This window comes from Salminus brasiliensis, chromosome 10 (genome assembly GCF_030463535.1).
Source record: "Salminus brasiliensis chromosome 10, fSalBra1.hap2, whole genome shotgun sequence".
Classification (NCBI taxonomy): domain Eukaryota; kingdom Metazoa; phylum Chordata; class Actinopteri; order Characiformes; family Bryconidae; genus Salminus; species Salminus brasiliensis.
The window spans coordinates 19,370,443-19,388,864 of NC_132887.1; the positions used below are offsets into that span (position 1 = coordinate 19,370,443).

General features: G+C 40.8%; 1 protein-coding gene across 5 annotated transcripts in view; it reads left to right on the forward strand.

Moving 5' to 3' along the window:
• The window catches only part of dnmt3ab (DNA (cytosine-5-)-methyltransferase 3 alpha b), a 64,877-nt gene that overhangs the window by 1,916 nt on the left and 44,539 nt on the right, over positions 1-18,422 (forward strand). For 4 of the 5 annotated variants that reach the window (XM_072689611.1, XM_072689613.1, XM_072689614.1 and 1 more), the window contains exons 3-4: positions 4,468-4,575; positions 18,019-18,376. In XM_072689611.1, coding sequence (XP_072545712.1) covers positions 4,468-4,575; positions 18,019-18,376 — 466 coding nt within the window. Of the gene's footprint in view, positions 1-4,467; positions 4,576-18,018; positions 18,377-18,422 lie in introns of those variants that run through there. The other variant, XM_072689617.1, reaches the window with a different exon arrangement.

Consider the following 18,422-nt stretch of genomic DNA (forward strand, 5'->3'; position numbering starts at 1 on the left):
ACAGTGCCACCAGTGCTGGGTGGGTGAATCACGTGCGTAATCCGCATCACACAAAACCAGCCCCCACAGCTTTTCGACCTACTGCTAATGCACATCATCAGAGGATGTAGTATCTAAACACTGGTACAAAACGTAGCATTCCCTCCTCATACGGCCCATGTAGTCCATATACAGAAACTACTCTGCAGAGTCAAGTTTTGGTGAAGATGTTCAGCTTACAGCAGTTTAGCTCCTCCCCCGCTGGTACTGCTTTTTGAACGAGGCAGCCAATCACTACAGATCTCATTTACATATTGTCGCCATTGCACAAAAACTCAGACCTCCAAAAAGGCCAAATTTACCTCAGAAGGGAAACATTTTCAGTGAAAGTGTAAAAAGAATGTATTCCAAGTCTTTTTGGAGCATTTCTATTGGTCCGTTCATCATGAAATTTTCATGAAAAAAAACAACTGCCAGATTCACATTATGCCAAAAAGTGAAAAATGGAAAAAATACATACAAAAATAAACAAGTTTTTTTGCGTGACATTGACAATATATACACTATTAGGACTCTCTATTCTAGAGGCAGATGATCGTGAACCTGTTGGCACCATGCCTAATGCCAGATGTGGGCTAGAAGGGTATAAAGCCCCCCAGCACTGAGCTGAGGAGCAGTGGAACAGGGTTTCCTGGAATGATGGTGTCCCATCCAGTACTTCTAGGCTGAATTGGGGAGTTGGGGATGAGGTAGGATGGGGATTATCCAACATTCTGAACTCAGTATCGCGCGTGTCTCTGTGTGCAATCACATACTCAGGAATCTTAGTGATGCTCCAGAGTCTAGTGGAAAGTCTTCTTTTGGGAGTAACAATGACTGAGCAGATGTCCCAATACTTTTACTATACATATAGAGTATGTGTTACAGATATAGTAACAAAATCTGCCTGTTTGATTCTAAGAGATAATGAGGAGTTGGAAATTATCGTAATAATACATCATAAATCAACGGGCACATCATAAGAGGAAAGTAAAATAATGTTCAGGAAATCAGACACATTTGCAGCTTGAGGTAAAAAAAAATGTCAAAAGACACCACAGACCCACTTGTGGCACCTACAGCACACAACCCCTTTTAAAGCATTAGAAGTCCTGAAACACAGACAGATCTTAAAATATTTTAGTTATGATTAAATCGCAGTTCGAAGATATCTGAATAAATAATTTGCCCATTGTATCTGTCTTTTTTCTCCCTATTTCTGTCCCTCCGTAAACACCACACATAAGCACTCCTTTCAGATGGATTCAGACATCCTCCCGGCCCTTTCTGTATTAAATGCAAAACTCCCTTCATTATCGAATTTGCGTGCTGAAGTGATGAATGGCTCCCATGTGTGCCGCTGCCAGGGTTACGTGGAGTCAGAGCACAGAATATGTGTGTGTTAACGTATCATGTGTAAACACCCAGGCCTTGTTGTCCTCGGCGGCCTTGGAGATACGAGCTGCTCTTGTGTTGCACGGGTGTGTGTGGTGACGTGGGTGTTGGCTTGTGTATGGGAGGCTCGCCGTATGGCTGATTTATAGGGGAATTCATTCTCCTCCTCCTCCTCCTTCTCTTCTCCACCCGCCGAGGCACGCAATGCTCGTAGTCCTGTTGCCTGGCAACAGGGCTTGCCTTAAATAACTGGCCGCCGACAGAAATAGAGCAAAGCTATAGACGGTGTTATTGAGTTCACACAAGGCAACGCCACATTTCTGAAGCCCTTTCATTGTATTCATTTATTAAAACAATCAGTCTGGCTTGCAGGTGTTGCAGGAAGAGTGTGGTCATGGGTTGGGGAAATAAAAGAGACACTTAAAAAGGGAGGCTCATATTGTGCTCCCTTATACGGGCTAATGATTTCCATGATATGTACAGAACAGTACAGTAAGAATTTAAACACCGAAAAGAAACGACCACAATTTAATACCGTATAGACGACACATGCCTCTGCCTTTTCTGAGGGTCCCTCCTTTGTCATCTTTCACAGAAAGCACAGTAGGCAGATCAGAAATACGCATCTGAGTACATTCTGTCTATCTTTATGGCATCTATAGCTCAAGGCTATCCCATTAAACCAAACCAAAGTATATATCATATCATACATTATAAAATATTAGAGCTAAAATATTGATGGTAGAATTAAAACTCATATCTAACTGTTACCTATGTCACCTATTACGGACATACTGTATATGGATACTCTGTATGATGCAACCATATATCAACCCTTGCTTAAGCTATACAGTTTGGGTGTGTGGGCAAGTAGTAGCTTATCTGGTACTAATATTAAGCATCAGTACTGCATTATGTACTATTAACAGAAAATGGCCTGCCCATTCAGCTTCCTATTGGCTTAATTACAACATTAGGGCTGCCAGCATTAAAAATTCATTAGTCCATAAAGATGTTTACCCAGTGATTAGTTAGCATTTTTATGATGATAAAAAAATACTAATGAACAAATACATAAACCATTGTGATTGCATTTAATGCACGGATGTGTTTGCTTATCCGTGTGTAATCTGCTACTTGAGGAGGCCCAGTATTTCCAGTTCCCATGCTAGTTCCTCTTCCCATAACTGGTTAATTTAATCAGTCATTTGTTAAATTATCTCAGCTGAGCTACTATACAAATCCATACAGTGGAAACCAAAGCTATGTTCTTCTAACCAGCTTTTTATGAACTTTTCTGAAAACAAGACAAAACAAGTTCTTATAATAGTTTTAAATGGATTTATATTTATTGTTGGCCCTTAAACTCCACTAAACCACTAGTGGTCCCTGGCTTTTATCCCACCGCTATAACTATGGATATACCGATCCTTAGGGTTTAATAAAACCCAGAACACAAGGGGTTAACACGTGTCTGAGACTTTTGCTTAATAAAATCTTTAAAAAACATTACTAGTTTATGTTTTTAGAATCTTTGCAGGGTCTGGATTGATGAGATTTCAGTATGAATGGAAATAGATATCAGCAGAAAATGGGGAACGGATATCGAGGGGACATAAGAATGAAGGCAAAACAACAAAAATCAAGACTATACACCTACAAGGCTTTAAACCAAAGCTTATGGGCAGATATTTCAATGCAGTTATTCATCATAAGCGCCAAGTCAGCATCTCTACCTAACCCTGTATATGAATAGTGTGCTAATTGAGCGCGTTCCAAAAGAAAACTTGGGTTCTCGTTCTCCTTTAGCGCCAAGGGGTGAGTGGAAGTTGGCAAGAAGGTGTAAAAACAGTAGTGATACGGTGGGCCTAGCTTGAAACAGCACACACTCACACTGTGTGAAGTCACACTCTTAACTGTGTATATTGTAAGTTTAATGCTTCATTAAAAACAGCTTTTATTAAAAAAAATGCTTCAATATTGTTATAGTAAAAGAGTGGTATTGTGAATTCTCTATTTCTTGACCTGTTTTAAATCTCTGATTACTTTGGTCAGTAGGGCACTCTACTGCTAATATGGCCGATATATTAACTAGAACTCAAACCTCTAGTCAAGCTGGACAGGTTCTGTATTACGATTAGCATTCTGATTTAGAGAAGGGGGGTGCTATTCAAGTCAAGAGGGCCGAGGGCTGTGGCAACATTAGGATCATCTTTTCTCCTCCGTCCACCCTAGGGTGCTTGGCTGGCGGGATAGTGGGAGTTGGCAGGAATGGGGGTGGGGGGGGGGTAGTGCACAGTTGTGCTAGACAAAGGGGAAGAGGAAGGAGGGGAGAGAAAGAGCTGCCGAATGTCTTTGTAACTGTGTCAAGTGGGAGCTGAGAGTGGTAGGTCAGCTCGGAGGCTATAGAATCCTCACTTCATTGCAGCTAAAAGGGAGGTGTCATTCAAGCGCCACGGCTTTTCTCATTATCTAAATATCCTCGTCTGTGAAGAGAGCGTGAAAAAGAAACCCATTCAACTCGGGCAAATGTTGTGGGGTGTGTTTCTTCCTTCTACAACCTCTGGTGAGCACGGCTTAGTGGAAGCACTTCATAGATGGCAGTGGAGATGATCTTATTTGCTCCTGCCCTTCCAAGTTGTCTTGAAGGGACAGGAACTGTCTTTACTGCCCTTTTCTGGACACAACCATACATACGTACTGGACCAAAGCATTCATTTGCATCATCACTACACATGAGCTGTGTGAAATCAGTATCAGATTGCACTGTAAAATAAACAACAACAAAGATGTTGAGAGAGTAGGGCAAGGGTGTTAGACTCCAGTCCTGAAGGACCGCAGCACTTGTGAGCTTATCATTCTGCCTCATTTAACCCACACCTAATTGGAGTTCATCAGCTAATTACCAAGGCCTTCATAAGCTGCGCTCAGAGTGTTAGAAGAAGGTAAACACTCTTCTGTGGCCCTCCAGGACATGTGTTTGACACCCCTGGACTAGGGAGTACAGGTGTGGTGTATTTTTGTGACATGGACGCTGTGTGTTGACTCGAGCAGACTGAGAGTCCAAGGCTGGAGAAGGATCTTCCTGCAGTGGAGAGGCCAGCGCTCAGCACTCCGGTCCGCAAAGTGGGGCGACCTGGCCGTAAACGCAAGCACCTCCCCGTGAGTACTTGCCGACCGCTGCAGTGAACACACACTTCAGCCACGTCAGAATTTATTTGGTTTTTAATAACAGAAAATTACAGGTGGTGTATTGGTTGGAGCTGTGCATCAGTATCAGCACTGGACCAGTATTGACCGATATTTAAGATTCAGTATAGTTATCAGCCGCAAAAAAAAAGTGGTAACCAGCCACCTCTAGATCAGAGCAATTTGGCTGCATATAAATGTATAAAATAATATGGTAGTCCTGCACATCTGTATATGGTTCAAATACTTAGGACGAAGCTGTAAAGATGAGACAAGATCAGTGTCAGTGCTGTGAATGACTGAGATAACTGCATGAAGCATGAAATTATAATAAAATCAGTGCCCAGAGTGCCTCTTATTTCTTATTTTTGTCATTTGAAAAATATTTAAAATATTGACTAAAACAACTAAAACCCACTACATGTCCAAATGTTCATGGACACCCCTTCTAGTGAATGCATTCAGCTACTTTAAGTTGCACCCATTGCTGACACTGATGGGCAAATTGCACACACACACACATACACACAGCTTATCTAGTCCTTGTAGAGAAGTGTTGCTAGTAGAATAGAACTCTCTGCCACCCATTGGCATCATGCCTAATACCAGTTGTGGGCTAGATGGGGTATAACGCCCCCCAGCATTGACCTGTGAAACACAGAAAAACTGTGTTCTCTGGAATGATGGTGCTCTATCCAATACTTTTGGGATGAGATGGGGTGGTGATCATTAAGACCTTCCTGACTTAACTAACGCTCTTTAAAAATAAAAGATCAAATACAAAATATAAAATATATAGCAAGATAAGGAATAAAACACATACACATAAAAATACTTTACATGAAAAATATGAGTATATAAGTTTGCAGTGTATGACATGAGAATGGGGGTATGGCTGTGATCAGATAGAGTATAAAGTGTAGTGTGCGAAATGTGCAACGGTGATTGTGCAACACAGTGCTGTGCAATTGCAGCAGGGGGTAATGAGTGACTTTCTGTTAACCTGTTAGTGTTTTTCGAGCAACTTCATTAAAATATGATTATGATGATATTTCTTTATAAGATTCAAACCGGGCTCCGAGTGGCTCAGCGGTATAAGGCGCTACCACTTTGGCTTAAGGGGTCTCAAGTTTCAATGGTAAGCCATGCCAGTTTGCCATCAGCTGCTGGAGTCAGAGAGAGCGTAGTGTCGATAACATTGCTAGTGTTAGTGTTAGGGAGCTACGCACGGGTGGTTTAATTGGCAAGTACCAAATTAGGATAAAAATGGTACAATTCGACAGACATGAATAAAAAAACTATGTTCAAACCACAAGCTAAAAGGTTAGCACCCAGCTACTGTACACGTACAGGGTTGTGCTTTTACCCCCAGCTCTGGATTTCAGCGTAGAGCGGAAGCGTCTGTCCTCATTGTGAGCTTTCTTGTTTACATTTGTTACACGTCCTGCATTAAAGTCCGTATTCAAATGAGGTCTTTATTTTCTCCAGTCTGTTGAATGTATTGGTTAATGAATTGCGAGGCTGGTGGTAAATGAGGTAATCCATTACACCGTATTATTGCACTAATAAACATATGACTAGAATAAACTGCAAAGAATGGAAGAACATTCATCAATTAAAGGATGAATTTCTCCTCCTCAGAATAGTATCCTTCATTAGCTGCACAGCAGTGTTTATTCTGTAGTGTGTGTATTTATGTGTGTGTGTGTTTACCTGGCCTGTCAGCGGCGAGGCTGGAGGCCGGCTGTGCGGCTGTAGCTCATGTTGCCCTCTACGTGTGTTTAGACTCTTTTGGTTTCTGACCTCTGGCAGAGGCCATGTCTGGGTCACTGGGTCACCGAGGGTGTTGCATAACACTCATTCGCTGTCACAGGCTGCTGACTGACTCATTTGTCTGCTCCTTTAATGCTCACTCTCCCTCACTCGCCCTCACTTGCCCCCTCTCTCTCTCTGTATGGTGGACTTCTCTCTTGTCTGACACGTGTCTTCTGTGCTTTCACTCGCTTCTCTCCTTCCTGCTCTTTGTATGTGCACTTTCATTGCACTCATCTGTCCTTTTCATGTTATTGCACTGCCCACTTTTGGTCATATCCCAATTTGCCCTTTTTTTCTTTTAGTTATTAGCCTCTCTTCCTCTGTGCCGTTCATGTCTTAGCGGAGCCACCCTCAGAACGTCTGTTGCGGCATTTTCCACATCCAGCCGCTGGTAAACATCCTCTGCTGCGGAGCCCGCTTTCCTGTGTTTGAAAATAATCCTGCCTCTTGCATAATTAATCTTGCAGAGGGCATGTCGGGGCACGTGGGTGCTCAGCTGCCCCACATCCGCCCCCCCCCCCCAAGGGGCTTTCTGATTCTATTATCCACATATTCCATTGCTTCAACAGGTAATTGTGATAATGGTAGGACAATGCAGCCTTCCTCTGTGAAACTCAAGCCAGTCAGACACAGAGGAAGTCAAGTCTTGCTTGCTGTCTGAAGCGGGTGGAGATGCGGCAGTGACGGATGGATGTTTTTCCATGCTGCCTTTTTTGATAGTAATCTAAGGGCGTTTTCTCACCTGAAAGTCCAGGCATGGGTCTGTAACATGGTTCATGTTTTTGTTACATTATATATATTTAATCTGGTTAGTATGGAAACCCATTCAAAAACCCGCCGAAATTCTATTTGTTTTTCATTTCAAAAGCAAAAAACTTCTGTAAATCAAAAGAACGCATCTCAAGATGATAAGAAAGTTTCTCAAAATAATGAGATAGCATCTCAAAATAATGGGAAATAACTTGTGACCTTGACACAATGACTTAGTATTAGTATCTCAAAATAATGACTTTGCATCTCAAAATAATGACTTAGTGAATAATTTAATAGATGAATATATTAAAAAATGTAGATGTTGATTTTAGTTTTTTATTTTTAGTGGCAGGACTGGGCTTCCATGGTTTCATGTCGCAATTTTGCGAGAGAATTTTGCATGAAATACTTACGTCCTGTCACCATCACCTAAATAGACTGTCTCTCAATACATCACATTGGTTGGTTTGTGGAAGGATGTGTGTCAGACGATGCCATGTTGTCAATTTGGAGGGTCGCTTTTCCTAAAACAATGAATTAACAGAAATAAACAGATTCATTTAGTTGCCACTTGTCCGCTAATATTACTACAATATCACCAACTTCAACTGCAGTACCCAAGACTAGTCTGAATTTGCCACATGAACGTGCTCCTTGTCGCCAACAGATATAATTGTCCCCATGTGCTACTACAGCTCATTTTTACTTTTTCTTTTTCTATTCTTTAATAGCCTGCCTCAACTTCCCGTACTTGATCTAGAACCAAAGTCCGATCTATCCAAAAAAGTGTTTTCACATTGCAATGAACCACCTATTTTGGTCAGACCAAATTTCGGTCCTTTGATATTAAGTCTAAATATCTGTACCACAAGCATCAATCTACAATCTTAGCCAAGATTCGGACATGGAAATGCTTAGATCGCTCAGCTGACTGTTGTCACATGCAGACCTTTCAACCTGTGGAAGCCATTCTTCATCAATGACGATCTTTGACTATTAGAGCTAGGCCTCCACTTGAGCTTAAAAAAACAGAAAAGATCTGACTGTACAATAAGGCTAATTTCTTCTGATGCCCTTGTTGTATTTTTAATTCTACGCTCTGTTTTGGATGCTCTAGATTTTATTTGACGCTTGTAAGAGACATCTCACACATTTCATTTGAAGCTTTCAACAGACATTACTGACACCTGTTAAAGCTAGCGCTCACATCTAGCACTTCCAGAGGGCCTGAGGTGGTGTTTTTTTCTCACATAATTAGTCCCAGCCACTGTAAATCAAAACAGGAGTGGTTAGTCAGTTCTTAATTATGTTGGTGGTTAAGGCCGGAGGGAAGGGTAATCAGTGTTCTCTTTGTAATTGGGTTCGTCTTGCTCTTATGGGCACATAATATACATGAAAAAAAAAAAAATATATGAGTAATATATTTCACCTCTCTTAAAGTAAACTGGGAGGTCCTAATGTTTAGTTACATTCATGTGTCACAACTGACCAATCAGAAGACTGATGCAGCTTATGCTGGCTCTCTCTCTGAACCACCGCCGTTCTTCTAAACTGTTCACAGTCTCCCAGGGCAGAACAGTTTTGATGAGAAACCGTTGTTTACAGGAAGTAAAACAGAAATGATGTGGGTGTTGCTGTGCTGTTTCGCTGCAGGAAAGTAAAAGCCGAGCTCATCTGGTGACGCTGGGACTCATTTTAATTTTAACAAGTGTAAACGGAATCTGGTGTAATGAATCCAGAATCCGGAAAAGTGTATCCAGATACTAAGCAGATTTAAAATGCATGTTAATGCTGGACGTAAACTGTGAGTCTTGCAGGGATAACAATTCAGCTTGCTGATTAGAATATTAGGACTAAACCCACTCAAACTGGATGTTTATGAAAACCGTCAAGGTTAACCGTCAAGGTTTAGTAACACTCATATTTAGCACCATACCATTCCTACTTGATTTGTTTATACTGTCTGTAATGTATTAATTAATAATAATAATAATAAAATAAATAAATAAAATAATTAATAATCTCCACATAGAAACAATGGAACTACTGGTGATGTATCCACTGGATTTCGGTTGTACAGCTTGTGTAATTACACTAATCACTGTATCTGGATAGCTGTAACAGCATACTCTCTCTTTTGTGATTATACATGTGTAATAAAATAAGGACAATTGTGTTAATAAGAACTTGTCCTTTTATAGCTATTAGGATGCACTTGTGCAATTACGAGTCAAAACGGAATTGTTGATACAAAGGTGTAAATTACATACGCTGTACTGCAGCTGTAATAACAACATCACCAGTAGTTACATCATTATTACATGGATTGTTAATGTGTAATTGGTAACATGGTTATTAGCGACACTGAATATGTGGAATAAGTGGAACCCGTTATGCCTGGGACCCATGTAGTGATGGCTCTATCCAACAGGAGCACTAGCTTGGCTGTATCATCATAGAAACCACACAAAAAGCACATTTTTGTGAAGATCCTAAAGGTTTAACAGTTAATGGTTCTGTTAGCAGGAACAGAGGCCTTGTATTCATCTCCAAGAAACACATATGTGTATACCTAGCTCCACTACATCTCCAGTGCATCTCAAACTATCTCCTGAAGTGGTCCAAGCGATTGGGTAGCGGCCCGCCTAGAGTGCACCTTGCTTGCATGTGCTCTCAGGTGTTTCTCCATCAGCTAGCAGTCTGACCAGTCCGAGATGCATGCAGTAACAGAGGGTAAACAGGCTCTGAGGGATGTAGGTGGGTCACTGTGAGCATGTAAACGTAAATTGAAACATCTCTGAACTGTAACCCTCTTGGTTGTAGACGTTGTGAGAAGGGTGTCCTCCCTCTTACAAGGCGCGCTCCACATTTCATCCTGACCCAGTAATGGTATTGTTCCCCCCCACAGTGTATCTCTCGGACGCTATTTTTATACCAGAGCTCAGGGACTAGTAAGACAGCCCCTTTCCTGCCCCTACCTCTTCACCAAGACTTATCAGTAAGTGTCAGTAATACTTCAAAAGGAAGACTACACTCGAGCAGCGAATCTTTCTAGGTCATGTAGGAATCGTGTTGTTTTGTTTTTTTTCCTAAACAGCTTGAACATCTGTCATGGCACTCCCAGCTGTTGGCTGCCCATTCTACTCTTGTTTTTGATTAGACCGTATGATGGAGTTGTTGTGTGCTTAATCCTATGTTTATTGGTTAGAATGTGCCAGCTGGTTTACTGTGCATAAGAGCTGAGTAATGCTTCCTTATTACTGCTTTATGAGGCCGAGATGGTGAGGGTCGAGGAAAGCAGCTCACGCCGAGCTCAACAACTCCTTTCTGACAAACAGCCAACATTCCTCCCATAACTCCACTCCTTTTGTACCGCTGGATGAAAAGTGAAACAAATGGAAAGAATGCTTCATACAGTACATACAGTTTGGAGAGGACTGGAGCTGTGCAGGAGGGTACAGTAGTCCAGCTTTACTCAGTTTTACACTCAGTTTTTACAGTTTTAAGAAATCGTTTATGAACTTCGTTCATGGAATAATAAAATTCACTGGATTTCTGCATGAATGTCTCCGAACGCATGATCTGATCCTTGTCTAGGAGGTATTTTGACCAATTTCTTCATTCGTCACAGTCCTACACCCTTTTTTTAAATGGTTCTTTGCCTAAATTGCTCCTGCATGCTGGAAAACCTATTGGAGATGGCTCTCTGAAGAACCTTTTAAAAATGCATTTACTGTTACGAGTCAAAGATTCCCTTTTCAGTACTATATTTACCTATTTTACCTATTTTAGTTTCTTTGGAATTCATCGCTCCTGTCAAAGAGGGCAAACTGCCCAGGCCCTGTGACAGCAAACGAGCCCTGCACCATTAAGGCCATTGCACGTAAGATGCTGTGTGTGAAGGCTCTTAGCATTTTACTACTGCTGTGTTGAATTAAACTTAGAGTGAGATTACATAGATCAATAGTAGGCGATATGTGACATGATATGTACACCAAAAAGGTCGTCAGCGTGAGAAGTTCATGATAAACAGAGATGTCTGACTGGTCTCCCTTTACGCACCATCAGGCCCCTGCAATTAATCCAGAATGCAGCGGCAGGAGTCGTCTTCAGAGCTTCAGTTTAGCCATGTCACTTCTCCGCTGCATTCTCTTCACTGGCTTCCTGTAGCTGCTGCCCGCATCAGATTCAAAACCCTGATGTTGGCCTACAAAGCCAAAAATGGACCAGCCCCTCCATACTTGATGGCAATGGTGAAAATCCAATCAGTACCAAGGGCCCTTTGAGCTCAGAGGTATCTTTTGGATCCTGGTCTATATAAACTAGCACTTTTTTGTAAGTCGCTCTGGATAATAAACAAATTCACTCAATGGTGTGGAAACTTTTCTTCTATAAAATCTGTACACACTTTTTTGATGATTCTTACTGTAGTTTATTCTGTAGTATAGCTGCTCTTTTTATATGTAGAATATGCAGATCCACATGTTATGCAGCAACCAGTTGTTTATCTGTTCCGCCTCCTCCTGTGCTGTGCTAAGGAGTTGATTGCTTTCTCAAAATTCATAGTTTTACATGCCGTTGTGCGTGATTGTGCATGCTGTTGTCCTCCATGATTATCTTCTTCACAGACGAAGATCACGTTCCTACAGACGTACTGCATGGAGAGCTTTTTCATTTGTACTGGGAGGAGTTTTGGTTGTCGAATGTCATGACTTGGAGACACAGATGCGTTTACACTGCTTTAACATGTGCCTCACATGGGTCTCACATGCAATTTAATGTGGCTTGGCCAGATATAATGCTGATACTTAAAATGTATGAAGTGACCAGGTGTTAAAAAAGACAATTACCCAGTCCCCTGTTTGTATGAACTCTCCCTATCACTAGCAATGCCTAAAATATGTGAAAATTACTGCCTTCAGCACACCCCTGAGAGAGCAAGGCTGATTGTGCTCTCTCAGACTCTAGTTGCTGATGGCAGCATGCCCTGGGATTCAAACCTCATAGTGGCAGTACCTTAGTCCACTAGACCACTCAGAGTCCTTAAATGGTTCTTTAAACTGTCATGGTTCTATATAGAGCTTTTGAAAACAAAAATCTTTTTAAAGAGTGTATATTTGCTTGTTTTGCTTGTATATGAAGAACCATTAAACCAGACAATAAACCAATTAAGCATCCAAATGGTTATTTTAATTGCAGTGGTTTAAAATGGAACAAAGGTTGGGAAATGAGAGCCAGAGCTTTGTGATTTCCCTGCTGGTTATTAGATGACGAGTTAAATCAGGTATGCCTGAGCAGGAAAATCAACAAACTATGCAGGAATTCAGCCCTCCAGAGCTGGAGTTCCCCAGCCCTGAGATAGAACTTCACCCAAGAACCTTTTGAAGAGCTTCCTTGTTTAAGGATGCATGCTTTATTTGCTGTCTGAATAGCTATTTTACTGTGTCATTGATGAAATAGCCAAGATGCCAAGATGTTGGCGGCAGATCCTTAAGTCCTGTAAGTTGCATGGTGGAGCCTCCATGAGCATGAATGAGCTTTGAACGCCTGTTAACCTGTTGCTGGTCCACCGGTTGTACTTCCTTGGTAGGTACTACTGACCAGTGCATACTGGTGCATGCTGACCCAGTCTTCCAGCCATCACAATTCGATTGCCTTAAAGAGTTCATCCACCTTCAGTATTAATGAGTCTGTGTCTTCTCAGCACATGTGGTAAGGTCGAGAACCAACAAGAGGTGACAGGGCATAGTGCGGAGCGAGCAGATTAGACCTTTCTGCTTGAGGGGAGGAAGCCCTTGCCAGCCAGCATCACACTAAAGTAATGTGGGGAGAGAAAGAGAGACATCTACCTACCCGGAGAAAGGAAGGCCAACTGTGCTCTCTCAGGCTCCGGCTGCTGATCACCATGACCTGGGATTCGATCCTTAGTCGGCTGGATCACTTGGAGCCCAAAAGCTTGGATCATGTTTGGTTTCATGAGGATTCCTCATTGGAATATAGATGTTTGAATGGGAAGAACCTTCAGATCAAGAGAAGATTCTCTCCTCATCTTTGTTTTTAAGAGTATACTGCCATAAATGCTGTACGATGGACAGTACTAGTTATCACATGAGATTGGAGGACCAGACGATCCAGCAGCTGCTCTGCGAGTTGTTTTCTTTTTCTCCTGCTTCAGCGCGAGTCAGAGGAAACGTTTGTGTTCTGTCAGTGCCTTCTTTGATTTTCCCTTCACGAGAATGGCTTTGACATCCTGAGCCGGTGAGGCAAAGCAGCAGCTGCTAGTCTGAAGAGAGATGCCACTGTCACTCCGGCAGCACCATTCTCCTGAGGCTCTCAATCTGTCCTCCTCGATTTCAACAGTTTCTCATATCAATCTTCTGCCTCTCGTAAATGCTAAGCAGGTGGCTGGATCCGTGGGCTGATGTATGTTTGTGCGAGGAGATTAATGGCTTGCTATGCAGGATATGCAGACATAAAGCATGGGGGCTGCTGTTCTGGGTGACTTGACACTTTTTCACGAAGCTGTTGAGAGCTGTGTCTGGTGAGTGATTTGTGTGCAACGAGATCCATGATTGTATGGCGCACCATTGAAAGGACTCCCACAACAGTAAATGTGGGATTGGCTCACATATGGAACATACTTTACACAGGGAAACCAAATACTATCAAACTCAGGGTGTTACGCTGCCTATAAGTGTGTACAGAACCTGTGAAGGCCTTTCTGAAGGCACCACTATGATCAGCCGAGCCCAGTTTAACCCTCTGGCCACATCCGTGATGCGCTTTTCCCCCATGAAAAGAAGCTAGCAGCTGTGGAAATGTGTCATTTTTAATTTTGGACAGCTTTCCTCAGTTGCGTGTGCATCAATATCCCCATTTCAAGTTCCGCCGGTCCTGTCATTGAGAAAAACAAGCAATGGCAAATGGAAAAAAGAAGCCTTGTGAAACTTGTTGCACATGACTTCCTCCATGTCTGAACAGGAAACAGGCTCATTTAATTTTTCCCCTCCCGGTATTAGCTGATTCCCATCCTATGCTTTTACTCTCCAGTCAGTTGCAGAGTAACTGCTAATCTAGGCAAAGAGGACGGTTAATGTCATGTGTGTCTGCCCTGAGACATTTGTATGTTAAGCTGCATTTGCTTTTAATTCCCAGAAATTCTGAAAAAGTGTATGTAATACTAGTAATAATAAGAGTTATATTAAGAAAGAATAATAATAATTCATATATAACAATATCATTGATATATAAAATGTAAGTCCAACAATATAACATTCAGATTTGATAGTTTGAATAATATTTTGTTCTCCAATTCATTAGAATGGGGGGGGGGGGACACTGAATTAATACTATTAGTTTTTACTAGTAAATAATCAATATTGCTATGTGAGTAGTTAGTAGTGAAGCTAGTCTGTTAAATGTCTAATATTAATGTAATCTTCTAATATTAATATTTTTTTTCTTGCTAAATTATTATTTTATTAATGTCAGGACACTGTACTAGCATAAACAATTTTTTTACTTACTTCACAAATCAAATTTCTAATAAGAACTTTGGTTTAGTTGATCTTGTCTGCTGGCCTGCAGCTGATCATCACTTCTCTGAGGTAACTTTTCCCATCAGGAAGAGTGAGGAAAGCTGGACGAGGCTAAAAAGAGTGTGTAAAGAACAGAAAGCCGCTTAAACAGCAGAGGCTGCAGACCATTTGTGCTAAGTTAGGCATGACTTGTGACCACAGGCTAGCTAATCAGTTTAGTCACTGTCTCTCCTTTTACATGTCTCCCCTAGTCACAGTTAAAGAACAGTGCTACGACAATAATATACAATATCGTATACTTAAAAAATATAATATACAGTATTATATAGTCAAAAAGTATAATATACAGTATAAGATACTTAAAAAGTATAATATGCAATATAATATACTCAAAAAGTATAATATACAGTATAATATACTCAAAATGTATAACATACAATATATACTCAAAATGTATAATATACAGTATTATATAGTCAAAAAGTATAATATACAGTATCATATACTCAAAAAGTATAATATAAAATATTATATACTCAAAATGTATAATATACAATATCATATACTCAAAAAGTATAATATAAAATATTATATACTCAAAAAGTATAATATACAGTATCATATACTTAAAGTATAATATGCAATATAATATACTCAAAAAGTATAATATACAGTATTATATACTCAAAATGTATAATATACAGTATCATATACTCAAAATGTATAATATACAATATTATACACTCAAAAAGTATAATATACAGTAGCATATACCTAAAATGTATAACATACAATATTATATACTCAAAAAGTATAATATACAGTATAATATACTCAAAAAGTATAATTGTATTATGCAAAAGTGTGCACACGTTTTTCATTTGTTTTTGTTTTTTTACATAGTAATCACAGCCTCTATAGCTAATCAAGATAATCATAAAAAAATCGAAATGATCATTGCGGACTGTGAAACGTTTGGAAACCTTACAGAGTCAGGAATTACTAACACCTCCTTATGCAGAAATCACGGCTTGCAGACACGTTTTGTAGCAGCTAATAGTCTTTCAGTTCTTGTAAATTGTTTTTTTCCACAGTTCTTCACAGGAGGCCTCTAGTTCTAAGATATTTGTGTCATCTTGAAGGCACAGCTTGTTTAAGGTCTGTCCACAAAGTTTATGGTAAGCCTGGTGCACACTATGTGACTCTTTTTTTCCATTGGAAAATGGATAATAAAGTAGTGTGAGAGCAACAACGAGTCTGTCCTAAACTTTCCGATCGAGCTTCCGAGCTGATCAGTGGCCCAATCGACTGAAACCGTGAGTAACTCCTGTGTGTGAGATGTGTGAGATGACCCGCAACACAGTATGTGAGTGGACACACTTCAGCCAAAAGCAATCTAGTTAAAAAATGGCGAAGAGAGCAAGTCTGTGCCTTCTGCCATGGACTCCAGAGCTCTGGGAAATATGCAAGTCACTATATCCTTTGCTTTTGACATTTTTTGGCACTTCTCTGAACATATAAAAGCAAGGATGACAATATTTTCCCAGATATTTTCAAAGTCCCGTAGTGCGTGTCAGGTTAAGGATCTGTCAAAACCTCCTGTTTGTGCCTTTTTGGTGGTTTTGGGGTATGACTCCAAAGAATGCTTTTCAGTTTGCCAGGCGTTTTCCTTTTTCCCTCAAATGTACCGTTGCTGCTTTATTACTCCACAGAGTTTTGTGACGAGGTCATAGATGAAGTTTCCTTTTTTTCCACAAAGATTTTGAATGTATGAATGAGAGCGCCATGCGAATACTAAAATGCTGACTACTCCCTAAATTTCACACTTTGTGTGTCATAAAATGATGTCCACACACAAACAGTGAACTATATGCATATGTGGAATCTGCGAAGACTGTCATTTATCATTCAGTCTTGTAATTAAGTGTGTTTTTAACTTTGGGAAGGGGAGGGGACAGCAGAGAATTCCTCTACTCTCCCCAAACACAGCACAGCAGCACGTTTATGGGCCTAAGCCGGTCAGTTTGTGTTTCTGTGGACTCCAAGAGAGAAGAAATGATGGGCATCGTTTTTACAATGGCCTCTATTTATAATAGATGTGTGGTCACAAAAGAAGTTTTTTTATGCCGTGTTTCATACAACAAGTTTTATACACTGGCCCATAGTGTGACCTCCACCGAAGGACAAGTTACTAAAGACGTTGAGGAAGTGTAACAGTGCTGACTTATAGTGAAGGGGTGTCAGAAAAAAATGAAACATCGAAGTATCACAATATCATGATTTATAATACTTCATAGATTCTCATTTTCATTTTCTCTTACTCAGATTTAATATGTGTTGTATTTTTTTCACATGAAATTGCTTACAGTATCGCGATATATCACAATATATTAAATCGTAACTCCTGTATCGTAATCCATATCATATCGGCAGGTTCTTGCCAATACACAGCCCTATTACGACAGTAATTGTGTGACCTCTATTTCAGGAGCACTGTCCAGCAGTTAGCTAGCTGTGGGTTACAGATGGTGCTTAACAATCAAATTTCTAATATGCATATGTGTGTAGCAATGGCATAACGTGATGAAAGCCTGGGTTTGTGAGCATTATCTGTAGAAAGTAACTAAGATTGCTTAAATTTTCATTAGGGAGCTTGCGCAGTGGAAATATATGATGTAGAATTTAGTGGATTTCACCTTTCAGAAGCTGTTCATAGAGAGCACAGTGATCCATTTTTTGTGGGGGTCATATGGCTCAAAAAAGTATGGCTGAACCACACCGATCCTACCTGCAGCGTGTGCCATCTCCAGTATTGTTGGTGGTGTCACTCATCTCTGTTGTGTGTGTTGCCAGGGTGACGCTGCTGTCAGTCATTTTGCCGTCTGACACCCTCACACAGTTCTGAGCAGGCAGCAGCTCGGGATGCTTGGAGCATTTTTCTACTTTAAAATGGATTTATATACATTATATACATATCCTTACTATTGAACAAAATTGTCATATTTTTACACCTTGTTGACACGTTTTTTATTAGTACATATGAAAAAAGATTATTCAATGACATTAGATTATATCAGATTAACTGATCAGATTAACTGTCATCCTTAAAAAAATATAATTGAATTGCATTATGAGAAAATGAAACCATTATTTAAATATATATATTTTTTGCTGTACAATCAAACCCTTGCTATACTGTTTACCTGAGCACACAAAGTGATTGTATTCCAGCTTTCTTGCAGTCAGTCCAGGATACTATTGTCTGGCATGTTTACGGCTCGCATGTTGATGATGTAATTTCTCGTTGCAGGTGGAAAGCTGTGGATCACTGAAAGATCTGGTGGGCGTGGCCAAGAATCTCAGAGGGGTGGAGCTCCAGTCCAGTTCGCAGGTTCAGGTTCAGAATGGAGATGTGGGAGAGAGGCATGAGGGCAGATCCTCGGAAGGCTCTTACCCTTCTCAAGACAAGAATGCCCCAGAAAACGGTCTCCCTCGCCCAGCCGGCTGCAGGGCTCAGTGCCCCACTGACCCGAGCATGAGCCCCTCCGTGGAGAACGGATTTGCTGTTGCCCGGGAAGAGCGCGACTCCGAGAAGGACAAAGAGGAGACTCTGCCAACTCTGCCTCGCAAGAAACGCGGGAGACGGAAACTGGAGCGTCCGACTAAATGTGAGTTATGCTTAGCCTCCTTTGGCGTCATATTTCGTGGCCGCTT